This window comes from Dissoconium aciculare (genome assembly GCF_010015565.1).
Source record: "Dissoconium aciculare CBS 342.82 unplaced genomic scaffold K489scaffold_8, whole genome shotgun sequence".
In the NCBI taxonomy this organism is placed as follows: Eukaryota; Fungi; Ascomycota; class Dothideomycetes; order Mycosphaerellales; family Dissoconiaceae; genus Dissoconium; species Dissoconium aciculare.
The window spans coordinates 1,045,762-1,064,250 of NW_022984958.1; the positions used below are offsets into that span (position 1 = coordinate 1,045,762).

The 18,489-nt window shown below is 53.2% G+C and overlaps 7 protein-coding genes across 7 annotated transcripts; 4 read left to right on the forward strand and 3 right to left on the reverse strand.

Moving 5' to 3' along the window:
- Nucleotides 1-1,050: 1,050 nt before the first annotated feature.
- On the reverse strand, nt 1,051-1,978 carry K489DRAFT_303118 (uncharacterized protein; the record flags this gene model as incomplete). Its single annotated transcript, XM_033600470.1, has 2 exons — nt 1,051-1,742; nt 1,828-1,978. Coding segments are annotated over 2 exons (843 nt in total), but the record flags the coding sequence as incomplete, so codon positions are not given.
- Nucleotides 1,979-4,162: 2,184 nt separating this feature from the next.
- Nucleotides 4,163-5,800, forward strand: K489DRAFT_359591 (uncharacterized protein; the record flags this gene model as incomplete). The annotated part of the gene is made up of 3 exons (XM_033602603.1): nt 4,163-4,643; nt 4,689-4,895; nt 4,944-5,800. The coding sequence occupies exons 1-3, from the start codon at nt 4,406-4,408 to the stop codon at nt 5,798-5,800; spliced, it is 1,302 nt and encodes a 433-aa protein (XP_033458781.1). The 5' UTR covers nt 4,163-4,405.
- A 285-nt stretch (nt 5,801-6,085) lies between these two features.
- On the reverse strand, nt 6,086-7,417 carry K489DRAFT_322262 (TBC-domain-containing protein; the record flags this gene model as incomplete). Its single annotated transcript, XM_033601613.1, is given in 3 exon segments — nt 6,086-6,326; nt 6,338-6,342; nt 6,440-7,417. 3 exon segments carry the CDS (start codon nt 7,415-7,417, stop codon nt 6,086-6,088), a joined length of 1,224 nt encoding a protein of 407 aa, XP_033458782.1.
- A 1,776-nt stretch (nt 7,418-9,193) lies between these two features.
- On the forward strand, nt 9,194-10,263 carry K489DRAFT_359595 (uncharacterized protein; the record flags this gene model as incomplete). Its single annotated transcript, XM_033602604.1, has 2 exons — nt 9,194-9,418; nt 9,517-10,263. 2 exons carry the CDS (start codon nt 9,194-9,196, stop codon nt 10,261-10,263), a joined length of 972 nt encoding a protein of 323 aa, XP_033458783.1.
- Nucleotides 10,264-10,819: 556 nt separating this feature from the next.
- Nucleotides 10,820-11,847, forward strand: K489DRAFT_432672 (uncharacterized protein; the record flags this gene model as incomplete). The annotated part of the gene is made up of 4 exons (XM_033608494.1): nt 10,820-10,912; nt 10,987-11,145; nt 11,206-11,473; nt 11,606-11,847. The coding sequence occupies 4 exons, from the start codon at nt 10,820-10,822 to the stop codon at nt 11,845-11,847; spliced, it is 762 nt and encodes a 253-aa protein (XP_033458784.1).
- On the forward strand, nt 11,789-12,887 carry K489DRAFT_255541 (uncharacterized protein). The gene has a single exon (XM_033599999.1). It carries the CDS (start codon nt 12,087-12,089, stop codon nt 12,714-12,716), a length of 630 nt encoding a protein of 209 aa, XP_033458785.1. The 5' UTR covers nt 11,789-12,086; the 3' UTR covers nt 12,717-12,887.
- Nucleotides 12,888-13,306: 419 nt separating this feature from the next.
- Nucleotides 13,307-16,844, reverse strand: K489DRAFT_371722 (kinase C-like protein; the record flags this gene model as incomplete). Its single annotated transcript, XM_033603259.1, has 2 exons — nt 13,307-16,338; nt 16,394-16,844. 2 exons carry the CDS (start codon nt 16,842-16,844, stop codon nt 13,307-13,309), a joined length of 3,483 nt encoding a protein of 1,160 aa, XP_033458786.1.
- Between the last annotated feature and the right edge of the window lie 1,645 nt (nt 16,845-18,489).

Here is an 18,489-nt window from a genome sequence, read left to right on the forward strand (position 1 = left end):
ACATTCTCGTCGCAATGACCTGAATGGGCCGAAGTTGTCGCGGGGCATTACTTGATGCTGCTTCCGCGTGGCTTTGAGACAGACCGGCAGTTTTACAGGTATCGAGTGCTCGCCTGCCGATGAATTGCAGGAACGTCATGCGACTTGCATGGAGACAAGGCTCGGCGTCCCGTGACCGTTCGCCGGCCCACGATGCGTGCTGCTCCGAAGAAGTCGACAATCGCCCTTGAAGAAAATAATCAGAATTGGCAGACTCGGAGTTCAGCCTGAGTCCTTGTCCTGAGCAGCCACTTTCTGCGCTGCAGCAGCCACGACCTCATTTGTGATGATGCTCTTCCGTCTGGTGACTGCTGCTGCAGCGCTCTCGCTGAGAGGTCTCGTGATCCATTTCCCGGTGGTCACGTCGAAACCCAGCTCTGCTGCGACACCGGGGTCCATACCTTCATGAGAAGGAATTTCAGTATGATACGCCTGGACATCTCGAGTCATTGCCGGCTGATGTGACTTCGGTCGCGGTTTTTGCTGTGGGAGTGCCGTCGGAACCGGCGGGACCGGCGGCGGTGGTTGCTGGTGAACATAACCCGGCATCGAAAAAGAGTGATGGTTTGGTCTTCGCGGAACAACGAATTCGGTCACCACTGCTGGTTCAGGCACAGCAGGAGCTCCGTCCGAGATGTGCTCGCGAACGCCTGCATAAGGCAGCTCCGTGCCATCCTCGCCATAGGCAGGCTGTAACGACTCGAGCGGAAGTCCGCCCCAGCTGATGCGATGTTCGTGCTTGCCACTTCGGATACTCCCCGCCCAAGACGAACGTTTAGACATCGCGCCAATGGATACCGACGTTCCTCGTTGCGTATTCGCCGCAGACGATCGTCTTCTTCGACGGCCGCGAGATTCTGAACGATTGTTGAGTTCTGTTGTTGACGAATCTTGTCCGCCAAATTCGCTAGCGCCGGTACCGGATTCAGAGCCATCGGCACGACTATTGCGCTCATCGTGAGTGCCATTCTTCTCATAGCCTGGTTCTCCTGCAAAGACGAAGCCGTTCGCATACGAAAAAGGACCCTTTGAGCCGTCCGGCACAAAAAATCGTGTGTCAATGCGTAGTGCCAACCAGCCACACACAACGATTATTTCCAGAGTAAAGTTGAATATATAGAAGCTAGCCTTGGCAAAATAGTCCGGAGCCGGGATCCCTTGGGGTGTCGGCCTAGGATAAGCTGTGCCAGCACGATACCACGCTCCAATCGAGAGAATGACGGCAGATATCATCGATATGGCAACTTTTGCTCGCATACTACCACTGCCAAATTTATCCAGAGTGCACGTCATCTTGATTTTTGGATTAGCGCGTGCTGCCGAAGAGATTCCAACGATGAACAGTGGCAGTGTCGCCAAGATGGCGAAGCACGTCTGACCATATAGCTGAATGTCGCGAGCAGCTTGCTGAGGGCCGGGAGCATAGGTATAGAATTGCACAATCACGGCCGATATCAAACACAGTACAGTCGCAACTGTGATGAAAATGGCTATCGGTATAATCGCAGAAAACGGTCGCGACCAGCCGAAATGTGGATGTTGGGCACGAACAATGCGTTCGGCGAAGAATAAGTTGGCGATGAATAGAATAGGAATGCCGGCGTAGACAAAAATTCCGGCTGCCATTCCCAGAGAGATGTTCCGTGGTTGCTGGGCCCATGCGATGCGCAACGACGTAGCTATTATCCGTGTCATACAAAAGCCTGGCGAATCGTCAGCACGAGAGCCTCCTCCATCATTCCATCTGTTCAAAATTTAGATCCAAGGTGGGAGTGAGATGTATCCTACCAAATGTGGCTGCATTCAGAACGAATTTCCTCCCTCTCTTCTTATTGATCTGGAAAAGACCCATGTGGCCGGCAGCGGCAGCGATGAACAAGGCGAGAAAAATGGCGGAAACGGGAACATCTGGCAAGAGGGTAGGCACGCCGCCTAGTGCTTGGTTTTGTGGTGGATATGGAGGGCCTGGAGGGATCTATGGAAGAAGATTGTTAGCACTGTCAGGTTACAATTGGGTTATTCCAATACGTCGTCGCGGCTGTGATTGCCATTGGCGAGGAGGGAGGGCAGGGACCGATGTGACTGACAGAATCTTGTCCCGCTGAGTCGGCCATAACGGCAACCGCTGTGAACCGGTTTACCTAGGGATGCGAAAGCATATATGCGAAGATCTCGTGGTGCATTGGCGCAGTCAACGACAATGCACGCCCGTATTCCGAAGGAAAGCCAAAACTTGTGACAGTGTTTTTAGTCGAAGCTGATGAAGAAGTGAATGACGATGGAAGGAAAGGACGCTGACATGCGTGTTGAGCCACGTGCCAGCCGCAGACGCGATCAAGAACGAAAGTGCGATGTGTAGTCAATGGTGACGAAGAGAATGTATGTCGTGCGACAGGACAAATGGAGATTTGGTGAAGGTGGAGCTGCAGTACTATAATCATCATTATTATTATCATTATTACGCCAGCGCGGTGCGGTACGGTACAATTGCAATGGACGAATGCAAATTAGATGCCCTTCTCCGCATTTCGACGGATAGCACGTCCTCCTGCCCTGCGTCTACAATACATCACCGTACATATAGCACAGCTGGGAAAATTGGGAGACTTGCTCCGACGATGCTCCGCAAGGGGTTCCCGACAGAGGGGTCAATGCTCGCCCAGCCAATCTGCCGTGCCCACCCACGGCAGCGGGATCATTCGAGAAATCGATAGTCTCTCAGCATTAGGCTGGACCTAAGTCCGAAGATGGCATTCACGAGGCATATAGCGCATCGTCGTTTTCTGCACTGGCCTCGTCTCATTTCTGAGCACGAAGACCACAGGACTACTGTATGACAAACTCGTGGCTTCATGAACACATGCTGTCCGGTATCCAGATCTCGAACCCTCTCTCCGCGGCCGCGATAGAGCGAGCGACCGTTGTGCCAGAGAAGTCTGCTTTCCGCGCATTTGGCTGGTCATATGTTCAGTGTCGTCACCTCGCTTAAAACCTCAACGGTTGAGTGGGATGGACAGTACTGTACGGATCACATCTAGAATGATCCAATTCCATCAGGACCCGTATCGTGAGCGACAGTTGTCATGCTTCCCAAAGCAAGCATCATGTCCGTCATAGATCACATGACATCTCCGATGACTTCGCAATGTTCGAACACCCGGGTGGCATGCTGACGACACGATACGAACTCTGGCTCTGTCGCGGCTTCCATTGCTGAAGACTGTGGTGCCGTGCGTCGTGACACCGGCCAGACGTAACTCGAATCTGAACACAAGCAGGGATAAGCAGCCCGGGACTCGCTGCTTGATATCCTCGCACTATGTTCCACCGCTGTCATCTCATAGCACAAGGCATGTGGGCGCCCAGATGGGTTCATCTCGTCCCGACCGGATCCCCAAGATCAGGTTCTGCAGATATCCGAATGAGTCCATGAGAACGCCTCGACCAGCAATCGTGTCTGACCGATATCCGGGGTATTACAGCATGAAGCAGCAGCATCCATTCGCTCTCGTGTTCTGGCGTCCTCGCGCAATGGTTTCACACGTCGGCCACGATACTGGTGAACCCATTGTAAAGTGACACCGAAGAATCGCTGTACAAACCTGTGGTGTCCGAAATCTATCCACGTGACGATGATATTCAAGAAGTTAATAAGTAGATTGGATCTTCTCAAGGTCGTTAATCTCAGTTGTGTCGATTAAGTTTTCGCACGACTTATCAGAAAACCTAAAATTTATACGTCAACTGGATTGATGGAGAGACTCCTTGCCAAGGGTTGCCAGGTATTATAAGTCTGAAAAGGTTAAATGATCAACTGTTCATGACATGGAGAAGCTTGAGATGCTGACCTGGCCGCGCCACGTCAATCGCACGTTCATCGGCGAGCATTGTTGGAGGTATTTCGAGCCTGTGATGCTGGTCAAGTTTTGAACTTCTTATCAAGTGAAAGGTAGATGAGACAAGATTACTCGTAGCTCCATATCTAAGCTCAATCGCCCTGCATATTCTATAAGCGGATCTACATGCATGCACGCCCTATGCAGGCCTCAAATATGCTCAGGATACCTAGTAGTTTGTATAAATTCCAAGTAATGCCTTGTTACCCAGATGTTTTACAGGAATCACGAACTCGACGATAGCCACAACGACAGTGATCAATTTCTGAATCATGCAAGAGCTCAATTGACACCATTCATCGACCTTCAAGGTTACGATCATCAGTGCATCGAGCTTGGAACGAATCTAGAAAATTTATCCATTTCAGAGACAGTATCACAATTTTCTAAATCATCAATCCAAGTGACCATCAACCCGCCGGCCGACACGAACCAAGACAACTGCTGCTTCTAAAGCATCATTCTTAATCATGACCTCGTCTTCATCCGATGACCTCCCACACCACACCTCGCCACACCTCCAACTACTCATCGCCACTCCTGCAGAGAACGCCGCGCAGACCGTCTCAAACAGCGTCGAATGGCGCGGCCCACTTACCCAAGAAGTCTACCTGCGCCGTGAAGCGCATCTAGCCACACAAGACTTAACACGAGACGGTAGGTTGACCGCATGGCTCCTCATCGATACTACAAGCGCATCCGGCAAGGGTGAAAACTCCATCCTTTCAGAAAAGGATGGTGAGAGGCGAAGAGGCCGCATCCTCTGTGGCTGCGAGACGATCCGCAAGAGGGCTCTGACGAAAGTCGATGATGGCTCGGTACGGGAGGTGGTCTGCTATGGCGTGGCGTCGGTATTTTGCAGTGAAGAGCTACGAGGGAGGGGCTATGCGGGTAGGATGATTGAGGAATTAGGGAAGCGTTTGGAGGGGAATTTGGATTTGCCGACGCTTCAAGAGAGTGGTGGGGATGACGGCGAACCAGTCAAATCGGCCGCATCGATCGAGACAGAGCGGCCACTGTTCAGCGTTCTATTCTCGGATATTGGACGGAAATTCTACGCCGCGAGAGGCTGGCGCGCGTATCCCTCAACGCACATCGCCCTCCCAGCAGCATCCGCGCCTGACGACAGCACTTCAAGCGCAGCTCCTTCCAATCTCCCACCTGTAAGGCTGCTCTCGACAGCCGATCTACCGTCGCTCTGCGCCAGAGACGAGGTTCTCATTCGCACCCGTCTAGCGCACACAAAGTCCCAAACACATCAAAACCCGGCCATCGCCATCATCCCGGATCACGCGACCATCGCCTGGCACCACGCGCGGGAGAATTTCTTCGCGCGGGAACTCGACGGCCGCGAGAGCCCCGAGTTCAAGGGTGGCCTGGTGCACTTACAAACACCGAATGCTTCGCCGCAGGGTACGACAGGCGATAGTTTCGGCGGCGGCGGCAAGATCTGGTGTTACTGGAACCGCGTGTGGACGGAGCATAATGACGACAAGGACCCCAATACCCTGTATATTCTGCGCTTGACAGCGGACGATGAGAAGGTCATGAATAAAGTCCTGGTCGAAGAAGAAGGCGACGCAGCTGATGACGTCGTCGTCGAGGCAGTGGCCGCGCTTCTCCACGCCGCACGGGTGCAAGCGCGAGAATGGGGGATGAAAAAGGTGTGCATGTGGAGTCCCAGTGGTGTTTCTGTCGCTGCAGCGCGACGGCTCATGTTGCAGGAGAGCGGCCAGGACGCGGCGGACGCAATAAGGATCATCACCCGGGAGAACGACAGTATTACGAGCTTGAGATGGTTTGGAGAGGGCGGGGCGGAACGCGAGGTGGAGTGGTGGTGCAATGAGAAATTCCAGTGGTGTTGACATCATCGCATGAGGCTATATAGAGGGACGAACGGTCGATAGAATATAAAAGAGACTATGGTGGATGCTACTGAGAATCTGCAACAAATTTTCGTTGGGTATCTTTTTGAAAAGGGAAGAAAGAGGCTGCAATGAGATGCCCTTGAGCTTTACTCACAGCGCATGTTTTCAGACGTCGGAAAGCCTTGCGGTAGCAGAGAAGGGAAACGTTGCAAGGTACAAAGAACGACGACCTACCCAACATTCAAGTGGTGTTCTATTCGCGTACGGAGGGTTGTGCTATGGTCATCGCTCCGCCTCTCCATCTACGCTTTCTTCGTCTGTATGCTCTTCTGTAAGTGTGCGGCGGTCTGTGGGCGGACTGGGCGAGAACAATGCATCTGTGCTTGGATGACGGCGTAACTTCTTCATCGCCAGCGCGCGCCGAATCTCGACTTGTGCGAGCTTCCGTCGCAATTGTACAGCGTGGCGGATGAGCGCCGCAATTTTGTCCGGAGAAGGTCCAGGCGGTGGAGATCCTAGGGGTCTTGATGGAACGGAACCTCCGGTGACAATGCCGTTTGATTCTTCGGCGGTAGCATCGGCGTCAGTGGAGTTGAGCTCTTCATTAGAATCGTTTTCTGGGCCGTCGTCGTCCACGAGTCGGCATTGGGAGGATATGTAGGCATAGTAATCGGATGCGGTCTGACACTGGCAAAGACGTTTGGTGTGCATGGATAATAACGCCAGTGCTATATGGAACAATCCGGAGCCTCTCAGATCGGACAGGCACAACCAGATGTCCCACACCCGCAGCAACGCCTCTGCAGGGAGCACTGCAGTGAATGCGGTCAGGAACCAATTCAATGGCACAGTCTGTTCAGGAGGGATGTCCAAAAATGCTAGATGATCACTTAGTTTGGGCAAGAGATCGCGGATGTAGGCCCGAAGCACAACGTTGTCAACTAGTGGACCACTCAGCCCAGCATCCCTGGCGAAATAGTCTGTCGGGAAGAAATCATCGATGATTGTGCATAGAAGCCAGAACGCATCCGACTCTTCAGGAATGGCTAGAAGGATATATCCGGCGATCATGTTTAGCCCTTGGGTATATCCTAATCCTGGATACTTGTGGCAGAAAGCAACGAGGACGCGTTTCAGCCGATCGTGGCCGCGCTCAGCATAGAAGTCGTACTTCGAGGTGAGTGTGCGAGGTACGTCCTTCAGAATCGCATCCATCTCGTCAGCACTATTTGATGTCTTAAACGAAGAGGCCTCGTTCAGAAGGGTCTGATAGGCGTCCGGGCGGATGATCGTGGTCGCATGACTGAGCTCCATCCAGATTGGATGGCGGAGTCGCATTGGTATTCCTCCGACCACAAGTCGCATGAGATGCTCCAGTTTTTGCCGGCCAGCGGAGCCTTCGGTACCAAAGCGAGATGCACCAATCAGTTCGCCGGTATCTGTAGCGTTGTGGTCGTCATCATTATCCTTCGAATTGGAGTTTGGACGCTGCTCTCGATGCTTGGCAAGGCGTAAAAGAAATTTGTTCCACTCGACTTCTTGGGGATCTATGGGCTCTTTGCCAGAAGTGACGAGTGTAGGTGGGAGCTGATCACGATCATGACGTGTGCTCATCTCGACGGGCTCTCGAGGTGGTCGCGAGGCAGAGTATCGTTTGATGGTGCCGTTAGGCCCCTTGGACGTGGCTACGGTGGCACTTTTTGGTCCTCCACCTCCACTTCCGAACAGGGCTGCAGCCCAATTGCCGCCACTGTCATTGGAAGCAATGCTTCGAACATCGAGTGATGCTGGCCGAGCGCGAATGGTCGCCACACGTGAGGCCGATCGCGAAGACGCCGGGCTTGGACCTGTAGGCGATAGTTGCGTCGAACCACGACGTTTACCTGTGCCACCGAACAACTTGGTGAAACCACGAATCGTTGCATAGTTTTGTGACGATGAAGCAGCATCGGAGAGCACGGGGCTGCTACTACGTCCAGACGCTACGGATGGGGCTGTGATAGGAGCAGAAGATCCATCCTCCTCGGATGCTGCAGCTAAGGATAATTGGCGAAGTTGGGCTTGCGAAGCGTGTTTGGTTGCATCAGCGATCCGAGATGCGGGAATGTTGTGCTCTTCGGCTAGGCGGGTCAGGGCAGTGACATGGGCATCGCGCTCAGCTAGTAAGCCCGAGAGTCGACGAATCAGATCGACAGCACCCCGTTGGTGAATGATACGGTGGATGACATCGGCAGGTGCGTTAGCCAGGGTTTGAGGGTTTCCGATTGAGGAGGCATCTTGTTCGTCGAACATAGACGGACCAGTGCCATCGAGCAGACCATTGAGCGGCTCATATGATGGCGCCGCGACCGCAGCCGCCGTCGGTTCAAGTTCAGGCGAGTTCGAGCTAAGATCCGGGAATGAGGTCAAGGACGTGGTATCATCGGCCTGCAGGAGTGGCGTGCGACTGCCCTGCCGGCTCAAATCACTCGCCATGAAATCTTGATAGTCGGTGCGTGTTGCATTATGAGCAGTGCTTGTCAGAACAGAAAGCTGTAAAGTACGGCAGTGGTCTAGGGTATAATCTTTTAGTTGATTTTCTCAAGTTTCGCTGCGTGTATGTTCGTGGTCGTGACGCCGGAGGATATCGTGAAAAGACTACAATGCTCCGATGAGGTGTATATACCCTAGACAAGCCCTGCTGGAGACTTGTGCGGTCACACGTATATGCAAGTCATCAATCAATCAAGCGGGATGCTTCCTCCTCCTCCACGCGCCTTGGTGCAAACTCCGCGGGCGGGAACCGTTGGACAGGGACTTTCCTCACTCTCCCAATTTGTTCCTGAATTCTCCCTTATCCACGCTCTAATGCAGCACCACCTCTGCGCCGCCATTGTATCCGTTGCGGTTTACCTACGTGTACAGGAACAGTTTTCGTCACGCCGAGATACCGCGAAAAATAAAACGTGGATGTTCTATTGAATTTGTAAATTTTGAGGGCAGTTATCGTGTATAGTTATAGTAACGAATTGCCTCTCTATACCTCTATCGTACTACTTACTATGTTCGTAAAGGTTCTAAAGTGTACGAGGGCAGCATATGTAGAAGATAACGTCATGCTGTAGATCTTCACATATAGCAATTTGCGCATCAGCCCCGTTGCGAACCTCCCTGAGTGAACACCGAGTACACCCAGATTACACATATTGTAGCTGGAACAATTTCACGAGCAGCTGCCATATGATGAACTTCAAATAAAGTATCGAAAACATTGCCAACGTTGTCCCCGCGCACGCAAGATATTTATCTACGTGAAGCGCGATTTGCTCGCCGGGCCGCCTTTGTCGAGAGCTACTTCATCGTTACCACCGCCTGTCCCTCCATCAAATGCTCTGATCATCAACTCCAACAATGCCAGCCAATTTTCATCTAGACCTTGTCGCGTTCGCGCAGGACCATTTACCAGAGATCACTGGAACGGTCGGTCTCGTCAGCTACGCCTTACTCCGGAACAAATTGACACCCGCGGGTATATTTGCGGGCATCTTGGTGGCCGGAATCCACACATTGCATCCATGGCGGGCGTTCTTCTGGCTTTTGATTGTCTTCTTCTTGGTTGGGACACTTGTCACTCGGGTATGTCCATGCTCTTGCCTCATCGGCGTTCTGATACTATCGAAAGATGGGTTTTCAATTGCTCGCTCATCGCTGACACGTGGTCTCTGCCGTTCTAGATCGGCCACAAAGCAAAAGTTCATCTCACGCAATCCGCTACCGGTGGCTCGGGCGGTGAAGGTCCTCGTAGTTCCGCCCAGGTTTTCGCCAACTCTGGTACCGCATGCATCTTGATTGCTCTACACAGCTATTTGCTCCATGGCAGTTCGAAGCCCTTCATCTCCTCCTTTCTCCCTCTTGCAGCCGGACCCTCCTTTCCGATCCTTCAGGGCCTCCTGCCGATCGGCATCATTGCTCAGTATGCGGCGGTCGCCGCCGATACCTTTAGCTCGGAGCTCGGCATTCTTGCGCGGACGACTCCATTCCTGATCACTGCGCCCTGGAGACGAGTTCCGCGAGGGACCAATGGCGGCGTAACGCTCGAAGGTCTGTTGTACGGCTTGGTGGGGAGTGTCCTCCTCGTTGGTGTCGCACAGTTGGCTCTATCTCTCTCACCATATGCGACCGCCGCCAAAGCGACATTGTCGCCGTCTACTATCTGGCTATTATCATTGGCGGGACTGGCAGGTAGTGTCATTGACTCGGTGTTAGGAGCTTTGGTGCAAACGACAGTCACGGACCGGACGACTGGTAAGGTCGTCGAAGGCGCGGGCGGTACTCGGGTCAAGGTGGCCGAAGGAGGTAGTCGAGCCAAGTCAGGGCGTGATCTCTTAACTAACAATGGTGTCAACTTTGCTATGGCAGCCATCACGAGTGGATTGGCAATGGGAGTGGCTTATGCTCTCGGATTGCACGTCGGATTATGAGCGGAAAGATCATGTGTGACTCTCGCATGTGCCGCTCAGGCGAAGTCTCGACAAAGTTAATCTCGAGATGAAGCAAGGCACAAATTATCTTGTAATCGAGGATTTTGGCATGTAATGAGACTGATCTAGGATTATCGCAGGCGTAATGATACAACTACAATCATGTACAAATAACTCGCAATCTTGGGATCGGCTTTGCCGTGTGATGGAGCCTGGCGGCAGGATTGGAACAAGTGAAATCCGCACAGGCAAATGGAAAGCAGTTTCAGATCAAGTAGCTGCTAGCAACCATCATCACATGCCATCGGCGACCAATCCACCGGCTCTAGGCAGCATGCTCAGGTGTTAATAGAAAGCTCCCGTTCGATTTCTGCTTTCACTTGGCTCTCGTCACTTTACTGTTCATCGGATTCTCTTAGCCTTCATTGCTTCTATAAGTTCGACGTTGCGGTGCTCGACAATCTTCTTCTTCGACAATCCATCTTCGACCTTGACTACTCCAGCTTCATCATTCATCATTACCGGTATCCATCATCATCCACCATCAATAGCAGACATGACACCTGTCACGCCGTCCAAGACCATCTCGCTGAGCAAGAACGATGCCGCTCTCGCTACCGCTTTTGTCAAGAATATCTCTTCCACCACTGTAAGTGCTTACTTTCTGACGCCTCTCTTCAACCGCTGCGAATTCCGCTTCTCACTGAAGAACACGAACGCCAGGTCGACTGGACAGCTGTCGCTACTGCTGCGGGTCTCAGCACCGCCAAGTATGCCCGCGATCGATGGGCCATCGTCAAAGCCAAACTGATGAACTCTGACGTCTCAACCTTGAGCGAAGCTGATGCGAAGCTCTTCGTTGCGATCATCAGGGGTCTGAAGGTCAGCAGCATCTACTATCAGCACGGATCAGTTTACGGAAAATCTGACTTCCAGATTTAGGTTGTCGATTGGGCCACAGTCGCCAAAGATGCCGGCTTGAGCACGCCCAAATACGCCCGAGATCGCTGGGCGATCGTGATCAAGAAGCTCACTGGCGAGAAGCCCACCCCACGATCGAAGCTCACTGGCGGCAAGTCCACTCCACGATCGAAGCAGACCAAGTCGAGCCCCAAACGCGTCTTTGCTGGTCCTGACGATGTCAATGACACACCGATGGGTACACCTACCCCCAAGGAAAAGCCCAATCAGGGCAAGAAGCGCAAAGCAGGTATGTCTTGCGAATGACGGTCTTTCAGTCTAGTGTGTTACAGATCACTCACAAACCGACCAGAATCGGTGCTCGATGACTCGATGGATGTTGACCGTCTTGAGTCCATCTTCTCAAACGTGAAACAATAAGAGGAGCCGATTCCAGTAAATTATGATGGCGCTGACGTCAACGTGTTCCAAACTCCCACCAAATCGGCCTCTGCCTCGCGCAAGGGAAAAGGCAAAGCCATCTCCACCATCTCTTCGCCAACAAAGGCCAAGTCAGGACCATCGGTCCGCGAGCAAGCCACGCATCGTCTGCCCAACGAAGTTCTGGGCGAAGACGTCTTCTTCGGCTTCGATGACCACGAGGGCATTGAGCACACGTATTAGCAAGGTTCAAGAAGTATTCGAAGATGGAGGTAGCTTCCAAGGCCATCTGGTCTTGAATCTTTCGTGAGAGAGGCGTGATTTGAGATTTGAAATGATGCAGCATGGATGTAACGTGATGTTGACATGGTGTTCCACGATGCGGGCTATCACGGGGTCATTCCGACTTCGCCGTTGAAGAGCAGCGTCGTCGTCGCCATTGCCACATCCACACAGCACAGATTGTGGAAGAGGAAGAGAGAATGATCCATATGGCACTCATTGCGACTGGTTCGCAAATCATGACAGCCCCGGAACTTTTCCTGGCGAAACATCGCGAAAAAGCCCTGTGGGCAACCGAAAGACAACGAAAGCAAAAAAGTATTCAGCAACGACAAAACTCCCCGCCCTCAGAACAACGAAAGGAAGAAAAATCTTGTAATGATCTGAAAATGAAGAATGAACCAACGAACGCATCATGCATGATAAGGAAAAAAATTAAATTATGTCCCACAGAAGAGACGTCCTCTCCCCATTCTCTCCTTCTCGCTCATCGTCAATCATCATCAATGGCTTCGTCCCACACGTTGCGAACAATAGAAGGAAAGTGCGCCTCTACTGGATCTTCTTTTCCATGTACCCACCGGCCCCCTTTCAGGCAGAAGACCCAAGCCACATCCCCGTCAAACACCCGCCAGCCACTCGCCAGCTCGATCCACAAACAAAAGAAAGGAAAAACTCCCACATGCATGCCCCTCTCATTCGACTCGTCCTTCGTGATGAGTCAATCGACATTGAGCGAGTTGCAAAACCACACCGTTAGAATCCGCCGTGTGCCGCGAAAGAAGCCGTCCTCCAACCTTTTGCCCCCGCATCGATGCCCAATTTACTGAAAGGTTTTCCTTGTCGTAGCCCCACCGCCATTCGCACCGCGTCTGTAGGAGGAAAGGCCGATGCAACGGGAGGATTGTCTCCCGGTCAAATCGCAAATCTGCCCTTGGGGACCGGAGCCGGCCACCACAGAAGCGTTCACAGGCAGTGGCCGTTCTCTGCTTCCAAGTGAAGGCGTGGAGGAGAGATCGAATGGCGCGGGAGGCCGTGTCGACTTGAGCGTAGTGGTCGTGCCTCGGGAGATGTTTCGCTTTGATGCATCGTGCGAGAATGTGCGAGGGAACGCGTGATCACCCCTTCCCCGGAGAGATGGACGGGGCAGCAGATAGGCGAGAAAGGGAGCAATGCTGGGTGGGGAGGGGGAGGGGGCGCAGGAAAGTTTTGGACCTGAATTCATGAATTCCGACCTTCAAAGAAATTCCAGCAGTCACCGAAACGCCACTGCTGCTCCTGCCTCCCAAACACCGTCGTATATCCCACCCCACCCACAGCCAAAAACTTTCATAAAGAACCAGAGTTTTTCGACTGTTCCCGCCCAGTGTCCACTTGACAGCTTTTGTCCCCGGCGATCGAAACCCCAATAACACCGCTACTAAACGAAATCGGCCGAGTACGAGAAACCGCGGAATTCCTCCTGCATGGCCTGGCTCAGGACGCTCTGGACGGGCGTCAGAACCGGCGTGACACTCGTGAATTCGGAGTCGAAGTTGCTGGTATCGGTACGGCTCTTCAGGGTGGGGATGAAAGGGGCGGGCACGCGCTTGTGGTAGATGTCGTCCCAGTTGACGTTGCGGAAGAAGGCGTGGGACATGATCTCCTGGGCGTCGGTGGGGCCGGAGCCGAGGCGGGCTTCGGGTTCGCGGGTCAGGAGCTTCTGCAGGATGGAGACGCTGTCGCGGGGCATGTGGATCGGGTAGAGGGGCTCGTCGGCGAGGATGGCGTCGTAGATCTCGTCCTCGTCTTCGCCGCGGAAGGGCGATTGCTGCAGGAGCATCTGGTAGATCAGGACGCCGAAGGCCCACCAGTCGACGGCGCGGCCGTATTTCTTGTCCAGGAGGATCTCCGGCGCCATGAATTCGGGCGTGCCGCAGAAGGTGCTGGTCGTGCTACCGTACCACATGTCTTCCTTGCAGAGACCGTAGTCGGCGACTTTGATGTGGCCGTCGAGCGTCAGCATGATGTTGTCGAGTTTGAGATCGCGGTAGATGACGCCGTTTTCGTGGAAGTATTTGAGGGCGAGGCAAACTTCGGCGGCGTAGAATTGGGCGCGCTTGGTGCCGAAATGGCCGCGTTGAATGTGAAGCATGAGATCGCCTCCGCTGATGTATTCCATGACGAAGTATACTCGGGTTTCGGTTTGGAAACAGGCGTGCAGATTGAGGAGGAAAGGATGACGCTCCTTGTTGGCGATGAGGAAGACACGCTTCTCTGAGCGTGTGCTCTCTACTTCGTCATTCTCGATGATGAACTCCTTCTTGAGGACCTTGATAGCATATAGTTGTCGAGATTGCTTGGTTTCTGCCAGCATGACCTTACCGAAATTACCTTTACCGAGCACAGCCAGAAAGTTGAAGTGGTCCAACCCGATCCGGCGGCCAGGACCAGCGGTGTTGTGAGGTGGTGCAGGACGACGCTCCTCCACGACGGGGCCAGTGACAGTTATATTTGCAGCCGGGGCGAGTGGTTGCTGAGGTTGTTGCACTAAAGCTTGAGGTGGAGAGAGTGGTGCGGCCTGAGGCTGATACTGTTTGACTGGCGTAGGAGGTGGGATATTCTGTGGTTGCTGTAGTTGCTGTGGTTGCTGTGGTTGCGGGATGGCAGCCTGTTGATAAGGTGGAACGCCATAAGAGTTGACATTGGCGTACCGTGCAGGATCATATGGCGCTTGCTGTGCTTGTTGAGCGCGCTTGGTCTCGTTGCTGAGAGCCGCTTGCGCAGCCATCGCTGCTTCTGACATGGTGCGTCCGCCCTGTGGCCGCTGAGGGCTCTCAGGGGACGAGGGCGTACGACCACTTGACATCGAAGCTTTGGCAGCATCGACAGAAGAAGCCACTGTGGCGGGGCCTTGACCATAAGCCTGTGCGCGAGGGTCTTGTGGCTCGACCGGCTTGCCGTATGAGAAACGATCTTGCTTAGCAGCATCCTGTAGCACTTGATCTTGATGGTCGGGAGCAGGCGCGAAACTCGCAGTCTGCGATGGAGCAGGCGGTCGGAGGCCGGCTTGCTGTTGGCTCGGACGCAATGTCCGTCCTTCCAAGCGACCACCAGCCTTGCCACGAGCGGTAAGAATCTCATGCAAGAAAGAGTTGGCCTGCTCCATGCTGAGACCACAAAAGTCAGGGACGAAATGTATGCAGCTTGTGTGGCACGTCAGCTTGCACTCCGTACACTTCTGGGCCTGTTTGCGACCAAGCGGAAGAAGATAGCCGCAGTGGCAGCACCAATTGGCACTGATATTCGAGAAAGCATTGAACCGATGCGGCACGCGGTGATTGAGTTTGACTTCGTCTGGATCCGAGTCCGCATTCGACTTGCTGATACACTTGGTGACGACCTTGGGATAGCAGTTCTTGTGACAAGTATACTTGCAGTCGGTACATTGCATACCAGCTGTAACGTTGAGAAAGTCACCACAGAGCGCACAACGCATGATGTTGTAGAATGTCTGTGTGGCGAACTTGTGACCGTACTGCTCCACGACATCCTCCTTCTTCTGTCGAACGGCACCCTTACGGTTAAGACCGACATCGAATGGTCGTCGATCTTTTACTTGCTTGATGAAGGTCAGCGTCAGATGGATCTTGCCCACCGGTTCCAGTGAGAACCAAGTGTCGATGTAAATGGGACCTGTTTGGGGCGCCAGACCGGATCCGGGCGGGCCTCCAGCAGCAGCAGCTGTCGAAACCATCGGGTTGCCCCCCGCACCGGGCGGGGCTTGAAACTGCAAGTCAGGGCGCGCCTGTTGCCCGTCCATCTTGTCTGCTGTAATCCATCCGGCTTGGTTGAACTCGGTCTCGATACGTTTACGACGAATCTCGTCCACGAGATCGGCAAGCCGGATCCAGAGAAGACCAATCGGCACGGCATGATCGCTGCTGGTCTTGTCGTACACTGTAAACTCAATCTCATTGGCCTTGTCGACGTCAAACTCGTGTACCTCGTCCGTCCATCTCTCCGTCTTTGTCGCTTTTGTACGTCCCTTGAAGGCATCCTCAACCTTCATGATGACAAAAGTGTCCGGTCCTCGGCTGAAGCGCGATGATGATGCGTGGTCAACATCAGCAATGGCCTGTATGCGAATCGAGAGGTGACCAGTGAGTGGTTTCCGCTGGCTTGGTGTGTCAAGACTATCGTCATCCTGCGGGTCTGCTCCATTTTCGATATTGACATGCAGGTCCTCGTATCTCCGCAGCGCTTGCGTGAGAAGATGAATCTTCTGTCCACTTTCTTGCCTTCGCATCTCAGCCTCGGTTTTGCTTTTCCGATCGCCTTCCATGTGGTACAGCTTGACCATCTTTTCGATTCCATCTTTGTACTGCTTCTCCACCGACAGCTTGAATTCCAATTGTGAAAGCATGAGTTGGATACGAGGTCCCAGATGCGGCGTATCATATTTGATCAGATCTGAATCGAACCAGTCAGCAGATGTCCGTTGTTGAGAAGCCCGCTCACAACTCACCTAGTTTGCCATAATTTGGCCGTGCGGCCGGAGATCTATCTGAGGGTCCTGATGGTGCATATGGAGCCCTTGGAGGCATCAAGCCTGTTGCGCCTTGACTGTATCCACCCGGGCCAGGATTTCCATAGTCAGTTCCTCCGCCGCCGTGACCTAACTGATTATTGTGTCCTCCGCCAGACAAGCCATTGTCCGGCATGCCATGGTGGGGCGGTGCAGAACCTCCGGAGAGTGAGAGGTTCTGCATGCCATCGCCCATTCGCCGCGCCTGGAGACTCTGCAGGGTTTGTTCAAAGTATTGCATATTTCGCTGTGCTTCGCGAATCTGCGACTCGAGCTTGGAGTTGACGGCGACATTGCTGGTGGCCTGCCGCATGCGATTGTAGCCCTGCAAGAGCGCTTTCTCCCTCTCGATCTTGCGATAGATGTCTTGAATGGCCGCATCGTCGTTCATGGTGACGGTGATGTGCCGGGACCGGCTGGAGAGGTTGAAGTGGGCTGAGGTCGCGATGCGGTTGAATTATGATGGTAATGGTGGAGGTAGTGGTGGGGCGCGTTCCACCCGAAACGTCGTCAGCGTTTGGCGGGCGTGAACTTCACAGACGGCGACTGAACTCGGCCGAGACAAGATGTGGTCGCGGGGAGAAAACAGGGACGGGGAGGTTTCGATTAATTAATAAAATGACCTGCGTATGTTATGCATTACGACGAGGCACAAAGTCGAGGAAAAAGCGAAGAATAATAACGGAGTGCTTATTAGATCAGCCGTGGTGGGCATCCGCGAGCAAGCGGCGCAGATTCTTCCAGACGGGGTGATGGATGAGCGTGAAGTACAGCAAAAAGTGTGTATGACTCGATATGATCCATGCCCAGGTGGATTGATGGGGTTGCCGCAAAGCTGGCGTGCTGCTGCTGCTCCTGGTGGGCATAACATGTCAAAGTGCGCGCGCCATTTACACACATCCGGGCACCCGTGGACATGCGTGTGCCGGTCTCGGGCGGCAACGGACGAGATGGGTCAGATCGAGGATGCAACTTTGCAGAGAATCTTCCGAACCATTCACTAAACGAAATCGGGGAGACCGGCGTCGATGAATCGGGCCCATCACACGCATTAGAATGGCATTGTTCAGCCTATCTTTCGTCCCATCATTATCGCGACACCATCCTCCTCAGTCGCGCTTGCGAATATCAACCCGGACCAATGATTCCTCTGGCGTTGACGCGATGAGCTTGGAAGGGATCACGAGACGGCATCAATCACCAATTCTCAATACCGATCGCCACCTCTGGTTCACAGCATGCCCAGCTGATCGTTTGAAGACCTTGTCATCAATACGACGAAGAGGCCAGTGTGCGTGCCGGAGACTAGTATCATCCCGAGGTCACTATGAATGATGCTGCGGGAGGGATTGTGTTCGACGTGGAGAACGGAAACCACCTGGGCAATGTGGGGAGATTTCGTCCCGTCTTTGCCATCGTCCCACATCGTCACACATGGATTATCGAACATGCAGGTGCCATACGTCGTCAATGTTCGTTCGCTGTATCCATGATTAGTGGCAGGACAGTCGCCTCTTCGGCGATCCCCTTCACGGAATTCTCCGAGCACCAAATCTGACCCTTCCGGATTCGTTCACAGCGTGGCTCAAGGTCCCTCGCATCGGAGTAAATTTATCTTCGAGGACGCGAATACGAGGACGTATGGAATTTACAAAGTTTCGCACCTCGATTGATCGACGGAAATCAACGCTATGGAACGCGTCAACGCGGACGTGACCGCGGCTGAGCCACAATGGCTAGGGTTATAGTGGAGTTCCCAGGCTGTTTGTGTGTGACGCCACGATCTTTCTCTCAGGAGTTGTCCAAGTTTTTTTAACGAATGTTCATCAGACTGATTATCATTGATGATAGGCGAAGTTGTGGCGAGCGCGCGATATTCTTTCGTCAGCGACTCAAAACATCAGTTAGTCTCCCGTCCGTCTAAAAGGTATTGCTGGATTTGTTTAAAGGGGTCGCACTTCACGTAAACAATTATATGACAATCCCGAACGAAGTTCAACCGAGTTGTTTCGATTGTCACTACATACTTACATACC

Bases quoted from the DNA above. Each gene is read 5' to 3' on its own strand.
- K489DRAFT_255541 (XM_033599999.1), top strand. From the start codon at position 12,087: ATGATCCATATGGCACTCATTGCGACTGGTTCGCAAATCATGACAGCC.